The following is a 19,812-nucleotide window of genomic DNA, read 5'->3' on the forward strand; positions in this document are numbered from 1 at the left end:
AAAAAAAGGTAAATAAATGAAAGATACATTTTTCTCAATGATTAACGAAAGATACGCACATAAGTAATGTATTCATCTCTAAAGGGTTTTAAATAAAACGAGTTTTGTTTCTATGCCCACAGTTTTCACCCTAATTAGTTACCTTTAATCGTTGTTTGATTACTCTCTTGTATGAGATTAGCGAGGGCATACTACATATGCAACCACAGAGACATTTACCTTATGCATTGTAATGTCCCGCCAAAGACTGTAGGCTACGGCTACTATATGCTAACGATTTATATATTCTGTTAAGTTTTGTTCCTTTGTATCTATACACTGCATGACATATATACTGACTTAGAATTGCATTGAATTATGATACATTTTAAAATAATTCGATAAATTGAGAAAATTATAATTTTCTAAAACAATTATTTGGTTGCATGTCTCATTTTGATATGAATTACATTGTCTTTGTGGTAAGGAAGTCTGTGTTTGTTGGAAGTCTATCTGAAAGTATTTTGAGAACACTTGTTCAAAAAGTGGATCAGTATAGTGACAAATATAGTGACAAACTATTTAGCACTATTCTCCTATGCAATATCTCAAACTGAAAACAGCAGATGCAGTGTATCCCAAAGAATTCTAGAATGAGTGTCAAGCTTGGTTGCGCAGAGCGAGATGTGAATGGAGCTTGGAGGAGAGTGGTCCAGGCATGAGTCAGAGACGTGACGCAGGCAGGGAAAAGGACGAGGCGCAGCTCCATCCACCGTCGTCTTCTCATCCTCTGTACGTTTTTTTCTAAGATCCAGAGCAGAAGGAAAAACTGATTAAAGAGAGAAACGAAGGTCTGGGTTTTGTGGCTTGTTATCAGGTATGTCAGTGCTTATTTCACCGTAACATTGCTTCTTCGCTATGTAGACAGTAAACGTGTTTTACTGTGGCATGACAATGCTTTTGTTTCCATTAGCCTACGCGATAGGAGCATCCATGTTCTGTTGTTGACATAGAGAAATGAAGACGGACGAGCTAGACATAAAACGCAGTTTTAGTGCGCTGCGATTTTCAGGTTTATGGTATAAATATAAATAATGTCTTTAGCGTGATGACTAATATTGAGCTGTATATTATATCAGGTAGACTCCTCTTCAAGACAAAACTGAGCTTATGGGCGTTTCTCTGGTGTGATTACTCCCTACACGCTTAGCATATGCTTCACTTACGATAGCGCCGAGTTAAACTAACTATTCCAATGCTAATGCATCTTTATCTCTTTTGTCGTTTGTGTCACATAAAAAGCCTAAAACACAAAGAATTAATGAAAAATCCGTTACATATGCATTTCTTTTTTAGATGAATCTTTTAAAAAAAAGTAAAACTAAAGGTTAGACTACTGTTGTTCAGGATTAACCTATTATTATTATTATTATTATTATTATTATTATTATTATTATTATTATTGGTTGTGGTGATGATGGTGGTGGTGTGAAAACGCACTACCTAGGTAAAGGCTAAGGGCCTGTTATTGTGCCAGTATTAAATGGCTATGGCCTTGTAAACATGAAGTTGCAGGGTGAGAGTAAATGAATATTATTAAACATTTTATTGGCATACAACATTTTCAAACTGGGATACCTATATGAACATTAATGTCTGTTATGTAGATGTAGACCACTGAGCAAAAAAAAAAAAAGGGGGGGGGGGGATAAAATTTTTTAACGTCTTTCCTCTGTTTCAAATACCCCCACCCCCACCCCTAAGAGCCAGAATGAAAGTTTATGACTACTGCTGATGTTTATAAAACATCATAAGGTTCAGAAAGGGTATTTGCCTATATAGACCTCTTAATTATATGCTATATACTTATATACACCTCTTTACTATTTCATTAAAGACCTCTTTTCTGTTAAACATTTTTGTTATAGCCTACTGTAGTTGCATAATTTTACAATTGACAATGAAGAAATCTTATGCAGAAGAAATCTTATGCAGTCTTCTTTAAAAAAAAGAAAACACTAAACCTTGTTTGCAAGGTTCTGGCTGGTGTTGTGCTCATTGCTCTTTTCTGCATTAACCAACTGTAGCATGACTCCACCCCACTTCATGATTGCCACTGCAAGAGTTATGAAAACCCAAAATAATAAATAGACTGTGTAAAGCCAACCTGTGATCACACAGCATGTTCATTGCTCTGACTCCACTATCACTGACAAAGTAGCACTATAAAAGTGGCAAGCTGACCACGCATTAAATTCTGGAAATACAGCCCCAATGGCCCATGGGAAGTCAATTACCTAAAGCAGGCAAAAACAGACAATGAATAAGGCTTAGTACTGCCAAAAATGTAAGCACTTATAGAAGATAAGATAATAATAACAATGTCAAAATAAACTGTTTGTAGTCTGGTGCCTCCTTTAATTCTGTTCGCATTTTCCTGTTCACATTTTCTGACATTTGAGCTTGCTAGTGTGTGCTGTCTCCTTGCGATACCTTTGGTAGATCTAATGAAAGGTATTTTTGATTTTCTATTTTTGTTTTCAATGTCAGACATGGAAGGTATCTGAGGGAACCTATGTGGCATCACCACTAACTGATTTAGTAATGACTGTGTCAGCTTGCTGCCCAACTGAATGCACATTCTCTTTCCAGGCCCACAGTCACATAAATTACGATGACTAAAGAAGAGAGTGCTGAGGTAGAGGAGACCCAGACTATCTCTGAGTTCACGAGCCTTGTCCATGAATCTCGCAAGAAACCCATCGTTCACCCATCTGCCCAGGCTCCACTCCCCAAAGACTATGGTGCGTGTCTTGACCTGATTTCATCTCTAAAGAAATGCTTAGCAAAGAAACCTGAAACCTGTAGATCCATTTTTTAAAACTCAGACTACTGAATAATGAGAAATAAGACAAATCTAAGTCATTAAGATAAAGGAAGGGTTTACATAATCAGCCACTGTTCATTTGTAATATTTATAAACACTCAGTTGAAAGAACTCTTTGTCAGTGAAAATCCTGCTGTATCAAGTATTTAATTCAATCGCTGTTTCAGCATTCACGTTCTTTGATCCGAATGACCCGGCGTGTTTGGAGATTCTCATGGATCCCCACACCACCATCCCTGAGCTTTTTGCCATTATCCGGCAGTGGGTCCCACAGGTGCAGCACAAGATTGACATCATCGGTGAAGAGGTGAGACACCAATATGGAGGGTAAAATTTCTCATCACTGTCCTTGCTGCCTGCTAGCCAGTCTACATATTTACTCTGTTTCATCTCTCAAAATTCTTTGACCTGGTCATGAAAAACTTGGCAGCCCTTGATTACTTGGGCTAGGTATATGAGGAGCTAAAACAGAACAGAAATAAAAAAAACCTCTGCAGCAAGTAAAACCAAATGCCAAAAACCCAGGTGAAGGGAAATGTTGCAAATGTATTGTTTTTCCAAAATCAAAAACTGAATGTATATAAATGATATATGGAGGATATAACTTCTATAACACTTGTCATGTTTTGCATTTGTTGCATTTGCTGATCATGGTTTCATCTTTGATTAATTTCTACTCAGTGTTTTCATACTGCTGGTGTAGCCTGTATTTTGCTGTTCACGTTGTCAATTACATGCACTGTTGCCTTGAATTGAGTTTGTATTGCACAAAACTAAAGGCCAATGACACTCACCTTTGCAGTAGTGGTACAATAGCTCTAGAACAGTCAGGTGAATAAAGGATGGAGACCATCTTGGCAAACTAAAGCATTAAAGCCTCATTGTTTGCTTGTTCACTGTTTAACTGACAAAGCCTGTGGCCTTTCTGGCTTAATCTGTGAAAGGTCCCTCTCTGCAAAGCCAAGTTTGTTTGCTATCAAATGGCAGCACAAGGAGAGATGTATTGATTTTTTTTTCACACAGCTAGAATGGGCTGTTGGGAGGAATCAGGTTTCTGATGCTGTGCAGAATGTGGTTTGTAGTGTCATGTGGCGCAGTCCCTGGTAGTCTCTTACAGGTGCATGTTGTGTTTAACTGTTGAACAATAGAAAATAATGACAGTGCTTGACGAATAGCAAAAGAAAAGTGAGAATGAAGTGTTCTTTTGACAGACAGATTAGGAAATTTGAGCTATATCTTATTCAGCATTATGGCCTTTTTCTATAAAATTTCCCTTGCTGTAATTACATGTTTTCTTAACATGGGTTGTAAAATGGGTAAAGATTCAGTGATTTGCTTTCACAAGGCAGGGGAATTTTTCTCATGTTCTGCATCGGCATTCAGTATATAACAGCATATTCTCTGAAGTATTAGTCATTAATGTCATGCAGAAATGTGGACCATTGCATTGCTCTGTTTTTGGAAGGTTCTAATTCTATGGACAATTTTCCTATATATAGATTAAAAAGTACCTTGAATAAATTTGTGTACCCTAGTGTTCTCCATTGAAAATTTTGGATAACTGGCCCAGCTCTCTAGATGGAAGCAATGATCTACTTCCTCTCACTCTGTCGATCTGAGGAGAGACAGATTCAGCTTTCCCATTATAGTAAGAGGGCAGCAGTTTGAGATATGGTTGTTGGCTCCAAGTTTTAGATATCATTTTACAGCTCATATCTCTGTCTGTCTGTCTGTCTATCTTTCTCTATCTCTCTCTATCTCTCTCTGAAACACACACACTCAAAACTGGGACATGGCTAGGGATGTTTGGTGGTGTTCTTGCTGTGTATCTCTAGAGACTCTCTGGCTGCAGGGATTGATATCTACGGAGATGAGCCTCCTCCATTCACCTGACCAAACTCTCAATTGAGTCTTCTAAATCATGCTTCTTTGTCAAATCTGTGAGGGAAGTAAGTCTCTCTACCTTTCTGTAGCCAAGAAACAGTCCACTGAGTCATACTGTCTCAACAATGCTCAAAATACCATATGATTCACTTTTTATCTGGTATTCATATTTATTCTGCTAGTACCATAAACCCACAAAAGCACACACACAAAATGGCTGCCTTTTCTCAGTGGAAGTCCCTGAGAGGCTGATGGAAAGTGGTGTGGGAACTGATACAGCAGAGTGAGTCAGCAAAACTACTTTCCCCTTTCATCTATCAGTAAACAACTGCTAGCAGTGGCAGAAATTATGGAGGGGACAGTATATATCGTTATATCATTATAAACATAATGATATAATTTTAAATATCATAATTTGCATTGAAAGAACCTGTGCTAATTATAGACGCAAAACAATTTGTTTTAAATTTTGAAAGGTTGCCTTCCCTTCATAAGCCTCACAGTCTACTGACTACCATCACCCAAACCCCCACAAGCATTAGTCCTCAGTACAATTGTCTGTGGAGAAAAGATGTATGTCACTGGTGGCTGACCTCCAGTAAGTAGCTACGTTGCAAATGTTACCTTAAAACTAAGGACATGCTAGACATGATTCTTTACTTCTACCACTCAACAGAAGAAAACAATTTCACAACTATAACTAGAGTGTTTTATTCCCTGCATTACCTTGCAGCTAACACAGCTGCCATACACTTAATACATTTGTCGGCACATTTGGTGTCCCCCTCAGCAATTGCTCTTAAGAAGTTTTCTGTTTTCCCCACTCCCCACCCCATTTAAAGTGAAATTAAATCTCCACACTTGACTGCTAGTTTATCTTTCATTATTCAACCTATTATTACAAGCATGACCGTTATTCAGGGAAGTGCTCATTCTCAAGGCAGCAACATAATTTTCCTCTCTTCCTCTTTTGATTCCTTGCCAATCCATTCAGTCTTTTCCAAAAACACTGATATATCTTCTTGTCTTACAGATTTTAAAGCGCGGTTGTCATGTCAATGATCGTGATGGGCTGACAGATATGACACTCCTGCACTATAGCTGCAAAGCAGGAGCACATGGAGTAGGTGAGTGACTGGCCTAAGTTTCATTCTCTTTACCCTGTACTGTAGTAGTTCTTTATCAATCCAAACTCTTGTTCGTTTGACTGTTTGTTTTAAGCGTTACTGGTCAATTAAAGGTCTTAATGTAGAATTATAAGCCAGAAGTGCAGACAACGCTTTGTCAGTTATCCATCACTAGCCATTTTATTGCATAATGTACTGGTACTGCATACTGTGTTATTTTGTAAATTTTGTTATTGTTTGCATCTTTAAGGGCCTGGAATATTATGAATATTATGAATACATACAGCTTACTGTCATATTTTCCTAATACAGAAAGTAATTGAAATAATGACAGTGGAAAACTATCTGCAATATCATGCAAGCTAATACTGCATTTTTGGGTTAATGGCTCCTTGTGTGTCCATTGCCAGGAGACCCCGAGGCAGCCCTGAGGCTGACCAATCAGCTGCTTGCTCTAGATGCAGACGTGAGTCTGCGCAGCCGCTGGACCAACATGAACGCACTGCATTATGCAGCTTACTTTGATGTTCCCGAACTCATCCGGGTTCTGCTCAAAGCTTCTAAGCCCAGAGGTGAGTACAAACACACAAAACTGGAGCTAGTCAGTTGGATGGCATTTTGACTCATTCTTACTGCTTCACTGTGGAACCCATCCAGGTGTTTTATTGGACTTGGCTGTGCTGTGGTAAATTCTCAGAAATTGTTAAACTCCATGACTCAAACCTTTCTGCGTCTTACAAAGTCTCATACACACACACACACACACACACACACACACACACTCAAACACACACACACACACACACATACACACACACACACACACACACTTGTCCCATTTCATTAACACTGCATTGATCTCTCTCCCCAAGATTTCAGAACAGAACTGGCCATTGATTTGCTACCTTTGGCAGTGTTTTCTTCACATCTCAAGCAATAGAATCAAGCTGTCATAGTGTCAACATATAAACCTAACAAAAATCACACATCATTAAAAAGCTGATATTGATGCAGGTATTGCAGAAATAAACCTGTAAGTCTCTAATTACAATCACCTGTAATGTAACAGCTATCCCATCTTTCAATCATAGCTTCTAATGGGTCCATTGGTTTAATTTCATTGACCTTAAGGTTGTTCAGTCTGGTGCAGGAGGTGAGCTGAAAGATTTAATTTAAAAAAAACAACAAAAAAAACAAAAACATATTGCAAAAGGAGTGAAGATCAAGTCTGTTAACATTTTTTTTTAAAACTGACTATGTTTCAGATGGTGAGAGTGTCATATAATTTTCTTTACTTCACAGTTAAAAGCTGGGTTCCAGAGTCAAAGTTTTTAGTCCATTTGCTTGTATCCATCTTTATGTAGCCTGTATTTCTTCATCAAACGGGCACCCTCCATTTCTGTGGCACCACCAAGTTTACCAGCGGCCAGTGGGTGGGAATCGAGGTGGATGAATTATTTGCTAGCTACTGCCTTCGCAGCGTTGTCTTTTACAGCTCTGAGCACGTCCGGGAAGTTCTAGTAGAATGTGAATCTAGTTGATTTCCTCTGATTTTTGATCATCAGGAGATGGTAAATGTGCTAAGAGGCCTTTTTTTAAATTCTGCACAGTGCTCAACTCCACTTGCAGTGACTTCTACCATGGCACTGCTCTTCACATTGCCGCCTCCAACCTATGCCTGGGAGCTGTCAAATGCCTGCTGGAGCATGGAGCCAATCCCACTGTCCGGGTATGACCCAGGAGCCAGTGGGCCCAAGATCTCATTTTATCCACTATCCACTATATTCCTGTTTAGTGCCAACGGCAACGATGTTTCCACCACACTAATCATTTTCTGCTGTTTTTCCCCAGAATGATAAGGGCCAGGGCCCAGCTGACGTTGTCCCTGACCCCATGGACATGAGTCTGGACAAGGCAGAGGCAGCCATGGTGGCCAAGGAGCTCAAGCAGTTGCTGCTGGACGCCGTGCCGCTCAGCTGCAATCTGCCACGTGTAACTCTACCCAACTACGACAACATCCCCGGCAACCTCATGCTGTCTTCACTTGGCCTGAAACTGGGGGACCGTATTTTGCTCGACGACATGAAGGTGGGTTGGGGTGAGCACAAAGCACTAACAGGGTATTACTAATGAAAGCTGAGGAGCAGTGAAAAGAAGAATAGCAGTAGCAAGAATACAGCATTTTACGACCGAAACAAGCTGCTTTATTCCCATATATATATATATATATATATATATATATATATATATATATATATATATATATATATATTTTATTAATTTTTTTTTTTACTTTTTTTTTTTGACCTCTGGGCTGACTTTTTCCTTCACACCCAGGTCCTCTACCAAAGGCCTAGGAGCTTGAGAGTCCTGCATTGTATCTTGGCTGTTCCCAGGACTGCCATTCTCTCAGTTTGGGGTTTACCACCCCTAGTGCTTCAATTACTATGGGAACCACAGTTGCTTTACCCCCCCACATCTTTTCTTCCTTCATGCTCCTTTTTCCTTATGTTGTTATTATTTGGGATTGCCACACCTATCACTATGGCCTTCTTCTATTGTTTGTCTACCACTACTATGTCTGATTGGTTAGCCATTACCATCTTGTCTGTCTGTTTCTGGAAGTCCCACAGGGTCTTAGCACAGTCATTTTCCACCACCTTTAGGGGTATATTCCACTTAGCCCATACTCAGCACAGATGTTTTTGTACACTATGCCAGCCACTTGGTTATGGTTTTACATGAACAACCTGACTACTAATATCTTGCATCCCACTATTATGTGCTGGATTGTCTCAGGGGCATCTTTGCATAGTCTGCATCTGTGGTCCTGCCTCGTGTGATAGATCCCAGCCTCTACTGATCTCATGTTTAGCACTTGTTCCTGTACTGCTGCCATGATTGGTGCCTGTGTGCTGTCTTTCAATCCCATTGGTAGGATTTCTCCATATCAACCACTTCCACTATCTGCCAGTGGTCAGTATCGTACAGGGGTTTTTCCTCTGTTCCTCCTCTTTTCCATTCTCGTAGGGTTTCTACTGTCCTCAGGTTTCTGCTGTCTGAGGTATTCACTAAGCACTTTGTCACTTGGGGTCATTATCCTGGTGTATTCCTGGATCTTGTTTGTTTCATCCCAGATAGTGGTTCTGACTCTCACTAGTCCTCAGCCCCCCTTTCTTAGTATACGGTCTCAAAGTGCTTGGGATGAAAACTTCCATGCATTGTCTTGATCTCAGTGGCTTCTATCTCATCCTTAGGCCAGCTTTTTGTGCCAGCGGGGTAGCTCGGATCTTTTTTTCCCATTCAGCTGACTGATTCCCATTCAGCAGGACTTGCCTCACTCTTTGTAGGTATTTGGCTGTAGTTGCTTTCCTTGTAGCCTCTTCATGATTCCCATTTGCCTGTGGGATTTGCCCAGCTGCCCTCTGTTCTGTATGTTTACTCTCCTTGTAAACATATGACCTTATCTACTTATTCAGTCCGAAAGACATTCCGATGTCATTGCTGTTGTTGCTGTCTTAGTGAGATGGATTGGTGAGTTGATGTCTCAGTTACTTCTGGCATCCATGTACAGGATGTGGCTCATGGTTGATCCATTCTGTAGCTGGTATCCGTAGCCACTGATGGGGTTCAGGCAAAGCAGCGAGAACAGGGAATCTCCTTGGTAAACTCATGCTGTTGACTTAAAGTTGGCCTTGATCAAGTTCTTGATATACAGCCTCAAGCATTCCAGGATCCATGTGTTGAATCATTGAATTGGCTTTGTCAGCTTTACAGTTCTTCATGCTTGAGACCCTTTCTTGGCTGTCTGCTAGTGTTATGGTTACTAGCAGTATGAATATCAGTGTTATTATTGTTATGCCACTGCCACTGGGTGTATACTTTGAATGGGAGAACATCCTCTCTCTTCAGGATTTCTAAGAGTTTTCAGACTTCTCCTTTCAAGATATCCTTCTCCGTGGTGTTCAAATATCACTGTTGCATATATCACAGACATTGTTTATTCACATCTTTCAGGTACTTCATTCGATCATCTACTACATCTTGGTAGTCTGCTCAGCTTAGACATGGTTTTCAGTTTCAGGTCATCAGCTTTATTATTGAGCATGGACTCATTGGGTCTTGGTTCCCAAGTTCATGGTGTGGGGATGACGATGATGATGATATCCCCCCTCTGACCTGTCATCCTGGCTCCCCTTTGCCATAACAATCTCAAGTTGTGATAGCACTTGCCACTTGTGGATGTTGGTCCTTAATGCTACCCCTCACTAACAATGAGGCATTATTGTTAAAAACAAGATATCTGTGTCAGATGCTGGGGGACCAGGGCAATGAAAAGAGGACTACTGGAACACATACAAAACACTCATGGACAAGAGTCGGTTGGACTGTTGTAATGCTACTACACAAGCAACCCCAGTGCACGAGGGTATATACAAAAGATGTGAGAACCATGGATATACGTGTGTGTATACATTTGAAATCAACAAATTAACAGATTTTTTTTTTTAACTGTAATAACTATGAGATGATAAGAGAATCATAATATGCCTCCCATCCAAGTTAAAAGCTGGAGTTCCAGCATCATGGAGAATGTTTTTAGTCCAGTTGCATGTATCCATGTTTATGTAGCCTGTCTTTCTTCATCAGACGGGCACCCTCCGTTTCTGTGGCACCACTGAGTTTGCCAGTGGCCAGTGGGTGGGCATCGAGCTGGATGAGCCCGTGGGCAAAAATGATGGGAGCGTGGGAGGAGTCCGCTACTTCATCTGCCCACCCAAACTGGGTATGCATCTTGATCTGTGCTTCACTCACATCCCTTTAATGTACAGGTTCACAACATGGATGTCTTACTTTTCAGTAAATGCTATTTGTGGGGGTGGGGTTTATTCACTATGCTGTTTTCTTTGTAGGAATCTTTGCCCCAGTGTCCAAGATCAGCAAAGCTGTCGATCAAACCCCCTCCTCAGTTACCTCCACACCCAAAACCCCTCGCATGGACTTTTCCCGTGTCACTGGCAAGATCAAGAAAGAGAAGAAGGAGAAGGATCGTGAGAAAAGTGAGTAACAAACCCACTTCCTGTCAGTGTGTCCCTACTGATGTTTGATATTGCTTCTGATGTACTGCTGTAGGTAAGAGGTGAAACCTAAGACCTATCAGATAATTTAACTCACCTTTAAACATGTGTTAACCAAACACATTTCCCTTTAATACATCTATTTTTCAAAACTTACTAGTTATGAGGAAAAAGTCTTTGTCAGTGGGCAGTCTGGATCCTGATGGAGTCAAAGTTGAAGTGGGAGACCAAGTTCTGGTGGCCGGACAGAAACAAGGAATCGTCCGCTTTTACGGGAAAACAGATTTTGCACCAGGTATGTTTATTGCAAGCACAGGTAGAAGACATATCAAGAAATCAGGCAAAAGCACGAGCATTAACGTGGTATCAATCTAATCATCATCATCATCATCTTCACCACCCAAGCATACAATCAGTAACAACCTTGTTAAGTATGGAGTATAGTTGTACCTAAGACACCACGTTATGTTTTGAGGTCAAACATAAGTTTTAATCACATTTCTAGCATCACTGATGTACTCAGAAGCTGGTAGCTCATAGTGTGCATAGTAGTCCAAACCAGGTCATTCATGAAAGAGGTCATCAAGGGTTGAGACTCCATACACAGAGCACAAGGCAGCTGAGTACTGAGCGCAAAGGTGGTTCCAAAAATGTATAAATTACAACTTACAATGGTTAAGGTACTTGACTTATAATCAGATGGTTGCTGGTTCAAGCCCCACCACTGCCAAGCTGCCACTGTTGGGCCTATGAGCAAGGCTCTTAACCCTTAATTGCTCAAGTTATACGCAGTCATAATTGTAAGTCACTTTGGATAAAAGCATCAGCTAAATGCCATAGGTGCAGTGGTCTCTCTGTCCATGGCTGGGAGATACATTCATAGGAGTATGCTGATCACTGTCTGGGTCGGTGGGGTTTCTATGCAGGCTACTGGTTTGGAGTGGAACTGGAGCAGCCCACAGGGAAGCATGATGGTTCTGTGTTCGGGGTCCGCTACTTCACCTGCCTGCCCAAATACGGAGTGTTTGCCCCACCGTCCCGAGTTCAAAGGTAACAAAAATAGCATGTACTGTGATCAAACTTCATCTGATCCTGTAGCTGCATTGTGCTCTCCTTCACCAGTTCTAAGCTGTATAATTCTGAGGCATATGAAAGGCAGTGACCCCTTCAGATAAGATCAAAGGTCACAGTGACCTAGGCTTTAGGTTAGATTTGACAAGACTAAACAGATAATAATAGTTAATAATAGTTCAAATGCTATTATTGGTGTGATAACAAAATAAGGCATGTTGTCATTTTTATTCTGCAGAATTGGAGGCCCAAAGGATTCCCAGGGTGAGGGGACACTGGTGAAGAAAGTCCACCAGGTGACTAGTAAGTATAAGGAGCATGATCATTTAGTGCTGACCATGATCTAGGCTCTTTCCCACAGGTCATATATCTCTGCTTAGCTTATTTTAAGGGGAAGCATGCTTCTCATATGAAGTGTAGTTGTTACTAGCACAAATCCCACCAGCTTTACACGCCATTTCCTGAACATTAATTGTGCATGTTAGAAAAATGCATATCAGATTTTAAATTATTTCAAATATTTACTGCCCCCACCAATGTTGGGTAAGGTATATAACACATGTTATTTTTATGTAATATTTGTAATATCAGACTGCATAGAAAATTTCAATATAAAATGTTTTAATACTACTACAGCATTTATCTGTTATATGCTTTCAGCAATTTGAAATGGTTGACACCAGTAAGGAATTTTATCATCCATGATGATTTACTCTTGTATTACTCTTCAGTGTCCCAGCCAAAGCGGAACTTCAATGCTGTGAGGTCTCCCAAAGACATCACGTCTGAGAGTTCTATATCCAGGTATGTTTGTCTGGAATGAATTTGTAAAAAATTACGTATGTTTAAAGTAAAATCTCACACCTATGACCTGTGACCTGTATGTTTGTTTCAGCAGGTTGCTCTTCTGTTGTTGGTTCCCCTGGATGCTCCGTGCGGAAATGCAATCCTAAACCACCAACCCCCTTCTCACTCAGTGGCAAACATTCCCCTTCTCACTGTCCATACATCATTGGTATGTGCTTTTCTCTGAAAGTCACACAGACTGGCAAAGGCACAACTGTGTGATTCCTCAATTTCCCCTTTGACTGCAGATCAACAGCAAAAAACTAGTGCCTTGCAATTATTGTCCTGCATTCCGTTTGTTAAACAAAAGAACAAACAGTGTTTCTGGAATTCTGAATTAGGGAAAAATAACCCTAACAAAAGCCATTCATTAGCATGGAACTTTTCTTAGTTAGATAACATTTACATGGTTGTAAAAAAATCACCCCTAAAATTAATCCTCCAAAAACATTCCATTAAATGTTCTTGTGTGCTTGGCCTGTGTGATTTTGTTTTAGAAAAACACCTTTTCCGAGATTAGTCCAAAGTATATTGTGACTTCTGCTGGCGTGTGCACTCTATCTTAATGTCAATATTCAGTGAGAAACAATGCTTTAAAATGCCTTTTTCATTAGTTGTCTCACAACATGCTTATATGTAGAAGGTTAGTGTCTGTCTCAAATATGTTGCCAGATAACCTTGTGACCTCTCCCACCACTGACCATTAAATGAATATCATAGTAGGAATAAATGCAAAATACATGTAACCTGAAATTATTGTGAATTACCAGGAAGACAGCAAAAAAAAAAAAAAACTAAAAAAAAAAACAATACAGGGTTTTCTTGTTTATATTCTAATCATTCTGAATGCCAGTGTGGATTATAGCTGTACTGGCATCCCCTCCGCATGACAAGGTGCAGGCATGTGCATATTGATAGTGCGTGAAGTTCTATATCTCCCACTTGTGCTGATTAGTAATTTTCCTTTGCATCAAAAGTCTGAAGATGAGGTTAGTTTTATAATCTCATGAGATTCTGTGCCATTACTCACATAGACGTAAGACAAGAGAAATGTCATCTTCAGCCTAATCGTAGAAGGCCTAAGTTATAATCAATAAGTCAAATCAATCACCTCATTCTGCATTGTGTAATTCATTTTAACATTGAAACAAATTACAAAATAAAACACATTTCTGTCTTTTTTGCTAGGTTTATAGATGAAACTAATTTACAAGAATAATTATATCCCTAACTTGCATTAATCCTAAAGCAGGTCACCCAACAATACTATTCTCTATAGTACAGTGGCTGATGTACTTACTTACCAGCCCTTCTCTCTTTCTATATCTCATTTCAATTTTTTTTTGTTAACCAATTTTGTGAATGTTTTACTTCAGCACCTCTAAAATTCAAAAATGTATGTGATTATATCTGTGTTAACAAGTGTTTAAGTAAAAACAGCAATATCTAATCTATGTCAACTTGCTATGTGATTATGGATGGTATTTGTGTATACTTAAACACAGCATGAGGGAGATAAGATCCAGTCACTCTCTGTCCTTAAGTAATTAAATTGCTTTGGAGTCATTCTCTTAATGACACCTTTTTTATCACAGACAGCATTATAGAAATTATAGGATGATCCCAGGTCTGCTGGGAACTATGGGCTGACCATGAGGAAAGTAAAATAATAATTATAATAATAATATATGGAATTGCTTATGCAATCTCTTTAATACCCTGATGAAGAGCACTGTAGTGCTGCAAAAAAGCAGTGAATAAAAGAATGAAAATGTACTACTTTAAAAAATCATATGATTTTGTTTTTCAGTCAGCACATTGCTAGTTATATGTGTGCTATACAATTTGTGTAGTGAGTACATTGCCTTGTAGTGATATGAGACTAGTAAAAGGCATTTAAGATTGAGTGCATAATTTAATTCACACAGTAATACCAATAATATGCATAATCATTGATTTTAGTGGGATCTGGCCATTTTTTGTAACAAGTGCATTGTTTTACAGTGACTTTTTATGATGTTCACATTTCATCAAAACACCGCTACTCAAAATCTCTTTATTTCTTATGACCTCCATTTCCGAAGACATTTCACTTCATTTAATGACAAGATAGTGTATGAGATAGCTACAGAGTGTATGAATTATCTCTCACTGAATGTCTAATTCCCTCAGTATCAAATATTTAAAATAGCATTTTAAGTAGCTAATCTACATCCTCTTAATCTAGGGTTGTGTATCTTACTTGGTATGATTACTTTGTAAACATGTCTCCGTCCAAAAAGATATATTTTAATAATTTCAATATGTACTTTTTAATGTGCATCAGTTGGACAACCTGGTGACAGTATCCATGTTTGTGTACTCATGTAAACTATTAAGAAAGATTTGTGAGGATCGTAATGCTGGGTCAGTTCTGGTTTAGCTAACTAGGCTACTGCATGCTGTCTTTATAAAATTGTGCTCCTCTTTTTCCAGCAGTGTATTTGCATGTTAATTCCCATCAATAACTTAAGTGCGAATTCTCCTCTGACTATGGATATACCAATAATAAACATTTGATGTTTCGTACATGGTATCTCTGTCATTTCTTTTAGGAAATGAAGAAGCTTGCATAAACTTATGAATTTCACCTGAATTTTTATTGAGGACAAGATGACAGCACTGTTAAACTGAATCCGTAAGCTTTATTTAAAGTTGGTTAAAGCAAAGCAGAGGTCTACTACAGGTCGCCTTCATGAAGATGATTTTTTATGAAGCGTGAGGCCCCATTGCGCTGCTTGTGCTTTTCTGTATTTTTCGTCGAGCTCGACGATTTTTGAACCAAACCTAAAAGACAAAAAAATGAGAGTATTCTGTGAATCTTTCGTGAAAGACTACACTACTGTAAAAATGATCAGTTTGAGTTTAAACAAAACAGACAAACAGACCAATTAACTAACCCGAACTGTCTCTTCGCTAAGGCCGGTGCTTTTTGCGAGCGCTGCTCGTGCCTCGGCGCTTGGGTAGTCGGTGAGGCTGAAGAGCTGATCCAGTTGTTTCGTTTGACTCTCGGTGAAAACAGTTCGAATCCGGTTTCGCTGCCTCTGCTGAACTGTTCGGAAACTGCAGCTTTTTTCTTTGTTGCAGTCTGTGAGAAATAATTAGCAATTACATAAACGTTAATATACGCGCATTAAAAATAGGCATATGTATATATTTAAGAATATTCTATATGCATTTGTTTTGTGCAAATGTGTTCTGCTAATGCAGTAGTAGATTAAACATAAGCCTACCTGGAAGTGCGTAAAAACACTGCTCACAACAGCAACTCATGTTCAAGTTAGTTTGATAGTAATTGACCAGTCCACAACAGTGTAACGTGTTATAACAAGAAGCTGTGTCGTATATTCCTGGGCAGTGCACTTGGAACCTCATCATTGCGCCCGCGCTGGCCTGGTCATTAAAATCATACGATGGTACCAGGTTCAATGCATTAAGCTTTCCGCTGAAGGATGCCGGAGCTGTTGGAATCTCCGACCCAGGTGTCTGAGTTTGCGTCGTTTCTCCCAGAATGTAATCAATAGTGAAGTTGGAGAACTTCGAAGCATCCATGGTTTTCTCTTTGTTATACGCTATTTATGAAAAACAATGTCCTTCCAGCTGATCTAACCTCTCCTCAGTTGTTCAGGCTCAGTTCTGAACTCAGTCTCAAGTAAGCTTGATATTTATTCTCTTCTTCATTTTAACTTCAAACTAAGTCCACAGTTAGGATTAATAACGCCATTATTGGCCAATTATCACCTCTCTGCTTACTGTGGAAGTATAAAGGTCACACTAAGGCCCAGTACAAGGCGATTATCTTTTTACATTACACTTAACGGAGTTTGACGCCCTTTGTACCTTAAAGTTTCAAATACTTTGATCGTCACATGTTGAAAGGAAACGTTTTAATCGTGTCCTGAATGGGCCATAACTTTTGTATTCCCATTATGTAGTTTTATTTAGTTCGGAGGACCGAGTTACATAGTCCATAATGTGTTTTGGTTTTGGAGACTATTACGACTTTCCAGGTTATCCATTCTTCAGGCTACGTTTAACTGAAGACTAAAGGGCTATGCGAATTGTATAGGCACACACATTCAGCATATAGGCTATCAGGTAGGATACTTGGACCTTCATGAATATCGATAGATACTGTGAGTTTATGCAGGTATATATTAGCTGTTTAACGCGCATTTCTAAATATGTTGAATAGGATCGCAAAATATTTTAAAATATCTCAATAAATAAGTATCAAACTTTTAAACAACCCTTATGATATTCGGTCTACACCGAAATTACTTATTTACCAAAAGTGATCATTCCCCATCTAAAGAGTAATGAATATGTTATATCTATATATATGTTATATCTAATGTTATATCTGAATACTTTTATTTATTTTAGTTCACTTTATTAATGAAAATTTAAATTTATATTTTAGCTTTTTAAAACGTTTGGAATATTAAGTAATATTAAAGGACGTAACTTAATCTCGGTCTGTAAAAATATCTGGGTGTAATCAGACTCTAATGGCGCCTGATGTTATATGCAAAAAGCATAAAAGACAACTAAAAGGAAGCCACCTTACTCTGAAGTTAAGATTAAAGTCGACTTGCTGTATACCTTGTGATCACGATGAATAGCAGAGGTTTGCATAACTTCTCTTTCATATTATTTAAATAAAAATAGGCCAGAAGATCCCCTTTCGTGTATGCAGGTGCGCACACACACGCACGCACGCACATACACACACTCAAACACACACACACACACACACACACACACACACACACACACACACACACACACACACACACACACACACACACACATACCAGTGTACACGCTGCAACCACAGGCAGAGCTGCCACGAAGGATTCTGGGTACCACGAAATTATGTCTCATTGATCCTTTTTATCTTTTCAAGTAAAGGTGTGTAATGTTTTTGATGTAAACATACTAATGAATTATACAGTAGAAGTACACTCATAGTTTACGAAATGGCACCCTCCCTTGGTTTCAGACGGTGGTGCACATTTTTCAAAAGGTAGCAATTCGAGAGTGAAATAAGGCATTTGAACAACTCCTCTAATAAATTGTCAGAACGTCATTGTTTGATCTCATGTACCAATTATTACACTCCTATAGGTTATATATTCCGTTAATTGACGTTTTTAAAACAGGCATCAACATGTACTAAATAACATAAAAACGTTCACAGTATAATCTATTCAAATGATATACTTTTACCACTTTTATTTAGACTTAGGTAGCATTATGTAGCATCTGCTGAATAGAATTTGAAAAGGCCTCCAACATGTCATGTCTTTTGCAGGATCCCCTTCCTTTATTGTAAAGGAATAATTAAAAAATCCCTAGACCTGTTGACCTAGCACAGTTTCTAAAAAAGCATGCCTACACAAGTGTGGTTAATTGAAGAGTAAATGATAATCCACTCTTATTAAGGTTATAAATCTTATAAAGGTGGAATTGTGTAGCCACAACCATTAAACCTACATAGCATCTTCTGTGTCACAGAAACATAAAAATGTCTTAGCTAAAAATAAAATGAAGCGCTAGCTTATAGTTAAAAAGTTATTTTGCCAGTTAAGAATGATGAATGAATGCATCACACCAATCAATTATACATCAGCCTAATAGATCAAGAAGGCAGTAATGTAATCTCAAACATCAAAGTAAGTGCAGCCCTCTTATCACAAACCTCAATGCACATCAAAGCAACACATCATAATGAGCACAGCACAGAATCACAAGCTAGTGAAAGAAAGGAAATCTGTCTCCACGCTGGACATTGAATTGTGAATCAGTGCAACACATTCTCATTGTATTGTTTTGTAAGAAATGCACATGAATGCATCATCCATTTCTGAACCCAGAATGTGAGAAGTGCTGACAGGCATTGATATGATTTGGGCCAATAAACAATTAGCAAATGCATGACCTCTCTCCTGGCCAGAGCTTTGTGTTCAGTGAGGGATCCCAGCAATATCTCTGCCAAAGTGACCAGGCATGTGACACAAGGTCCAGTGAATCAGGCTTGAATCCCCCCTCCCACCAGATAAACAAACATTAATACAGTTACCCCAAAGCAATATCTAGAATAATGTAGGAAAATATAGAGACATGTATATTTGTGTATTTTGGATGTAACAGCAGCATTTGCATGTAATGATATCACTAGTACTGACAGAGACCAAAGGCAAGTGAGTTTACTGAAGGCTAAGACCTCTTTTTAGACATTTATCTAGGCCTAAAATGCTGTGATCATGTGAAAAGCAAAATACAGACAAAGACATTCGAGTAAGATTACCTGACTCACTGACTGAGAGAGTATAAGATCTAAAAATTACTTGTAACTAAATTTGTATTAGAATGCAGACAGTACAAAGGAGAAAATGTTTCAGGAAATAAAGTACAGAAAATGCAGGCGAACAAAGCCAAATAACATGGTTAAAGAGAAATTGCCCTGTAGTTCATCTGTATGTCCACTAGTGTCACTCATTTGGTGTTCATGAGTCAGCTGATTCTTGCAATGGATATCATCTCGCTTTGCTCTGATAGGCCCCATGTCCGAGTAGTTTAGGCCAGCAGCCAGATAGTGCAAATAGTGCAAGTGTATTAAGCCAAATTTCTCCTTGACTCCTCCAGATGGCTGCAAAGGCAGGTCACATCTCATCCCAGCTAAGAGACTTGGTGTGGAGTCAGTGTGATTTGTAGCCTCCTTACAAAGCAATTAGAATTATGAACAGAAGGTCAGGTTGCCAAAATCAATCTTGCACCTGCTGCCTCGGATACACAGAGAACAGATCAAATGCCAAAGTGAATGTAACACAAGTAAAAATGCTATGTCATAGCACTTTGGTTTCCTAGTGTTAATGGTCAAACCTTTTTACTGTAT

General features: G+C 39.0%; 2 protein-coding genes across 3 annotated transcripts; one reads left to right on the forward strand and one right to left on the reverse strand.

Moving 5' to 3' along the window:
- Window positions 1-694: 694 nt before the first annotated feature.
- On the forward strand, window positions 695-15,440 carry clip3 (CAP-GLY domain containing linker protein 3). Of its 2 annotated transcripts, none has more exons than XM_035534462.1 (14): window positions 695-856; window positions 2,632-2,783; window positions 3,034-3,173; window positions 5,784-5,877; window positions 6,288-6,449; window positions 7,488-7,606; window positions 7,729-7,965; window positions 10,528-10,663; window positions 10,791-10,937; window positions 11,116-11,250; window positions 11,882-12,005; window positions 12,265-12,329; window positions 12,758-12,830; window positions 12,922-15,440. In XM_035534462.1, the coding sequence occupies exons 2-14, from the start codon at window positions 2,654-2,656 to the stop codon at window positions 12,977-12,979; spliced, it is 1,620 nt and encodes a 539-aa protein (XP_035390355.1). In that variant the 5' UTR covers window positions 695-856; window positions 2,632-2,653; the 3' UTR covers window positions 12,980-15,440. The 2 variants fall into 2 exon arrangements, with proteins under 2 accessions (XP_035390355.1, XP_026888303.1); XM_027032502.2 differs by having other exon boundaries at window positions 12,925-15,440.
- Window positions 15,441-15,611: 171 nt separating this feature from the next.
- dharma lies at window positions 15,612-16,463 on the reverse strand. The gene is made up of 3 exons (XM_027032498.2): window positions 16,145-16,463; window positions 15,812-15,999; window positions 15,612-15,698 (listed from the first exon to the last, which is right to left on the reverse strand). Exons 1-3 carry the CDS (start codon window positions 16,461-16,463, stop codon window positions 15,621-15,623), a joined length of 585 nt encoding a protein of 194 aa, XP_026888299.2. The 3' UTR covers window positions 15,612-15,620.
- Between the last annotated feature and the right edge of the window lie 3,349 nt (window positions 16,464-19,812).

Source organism: Electrophorus electricus, chromosome 15, assembly GCF_013358815.1.
Source record: "Electrophorus electricus isolate fEleEle1 chromosome 15, fEleEle1.pri, whole genome shotgun sequence".
Classification (NCBI taxonomy): Eukaryota; Metazoa; Chordata; class Actinopteri; order Gymnotiformes; family Gymnotidae; genus Electrophorus; species Electrophorus electricus.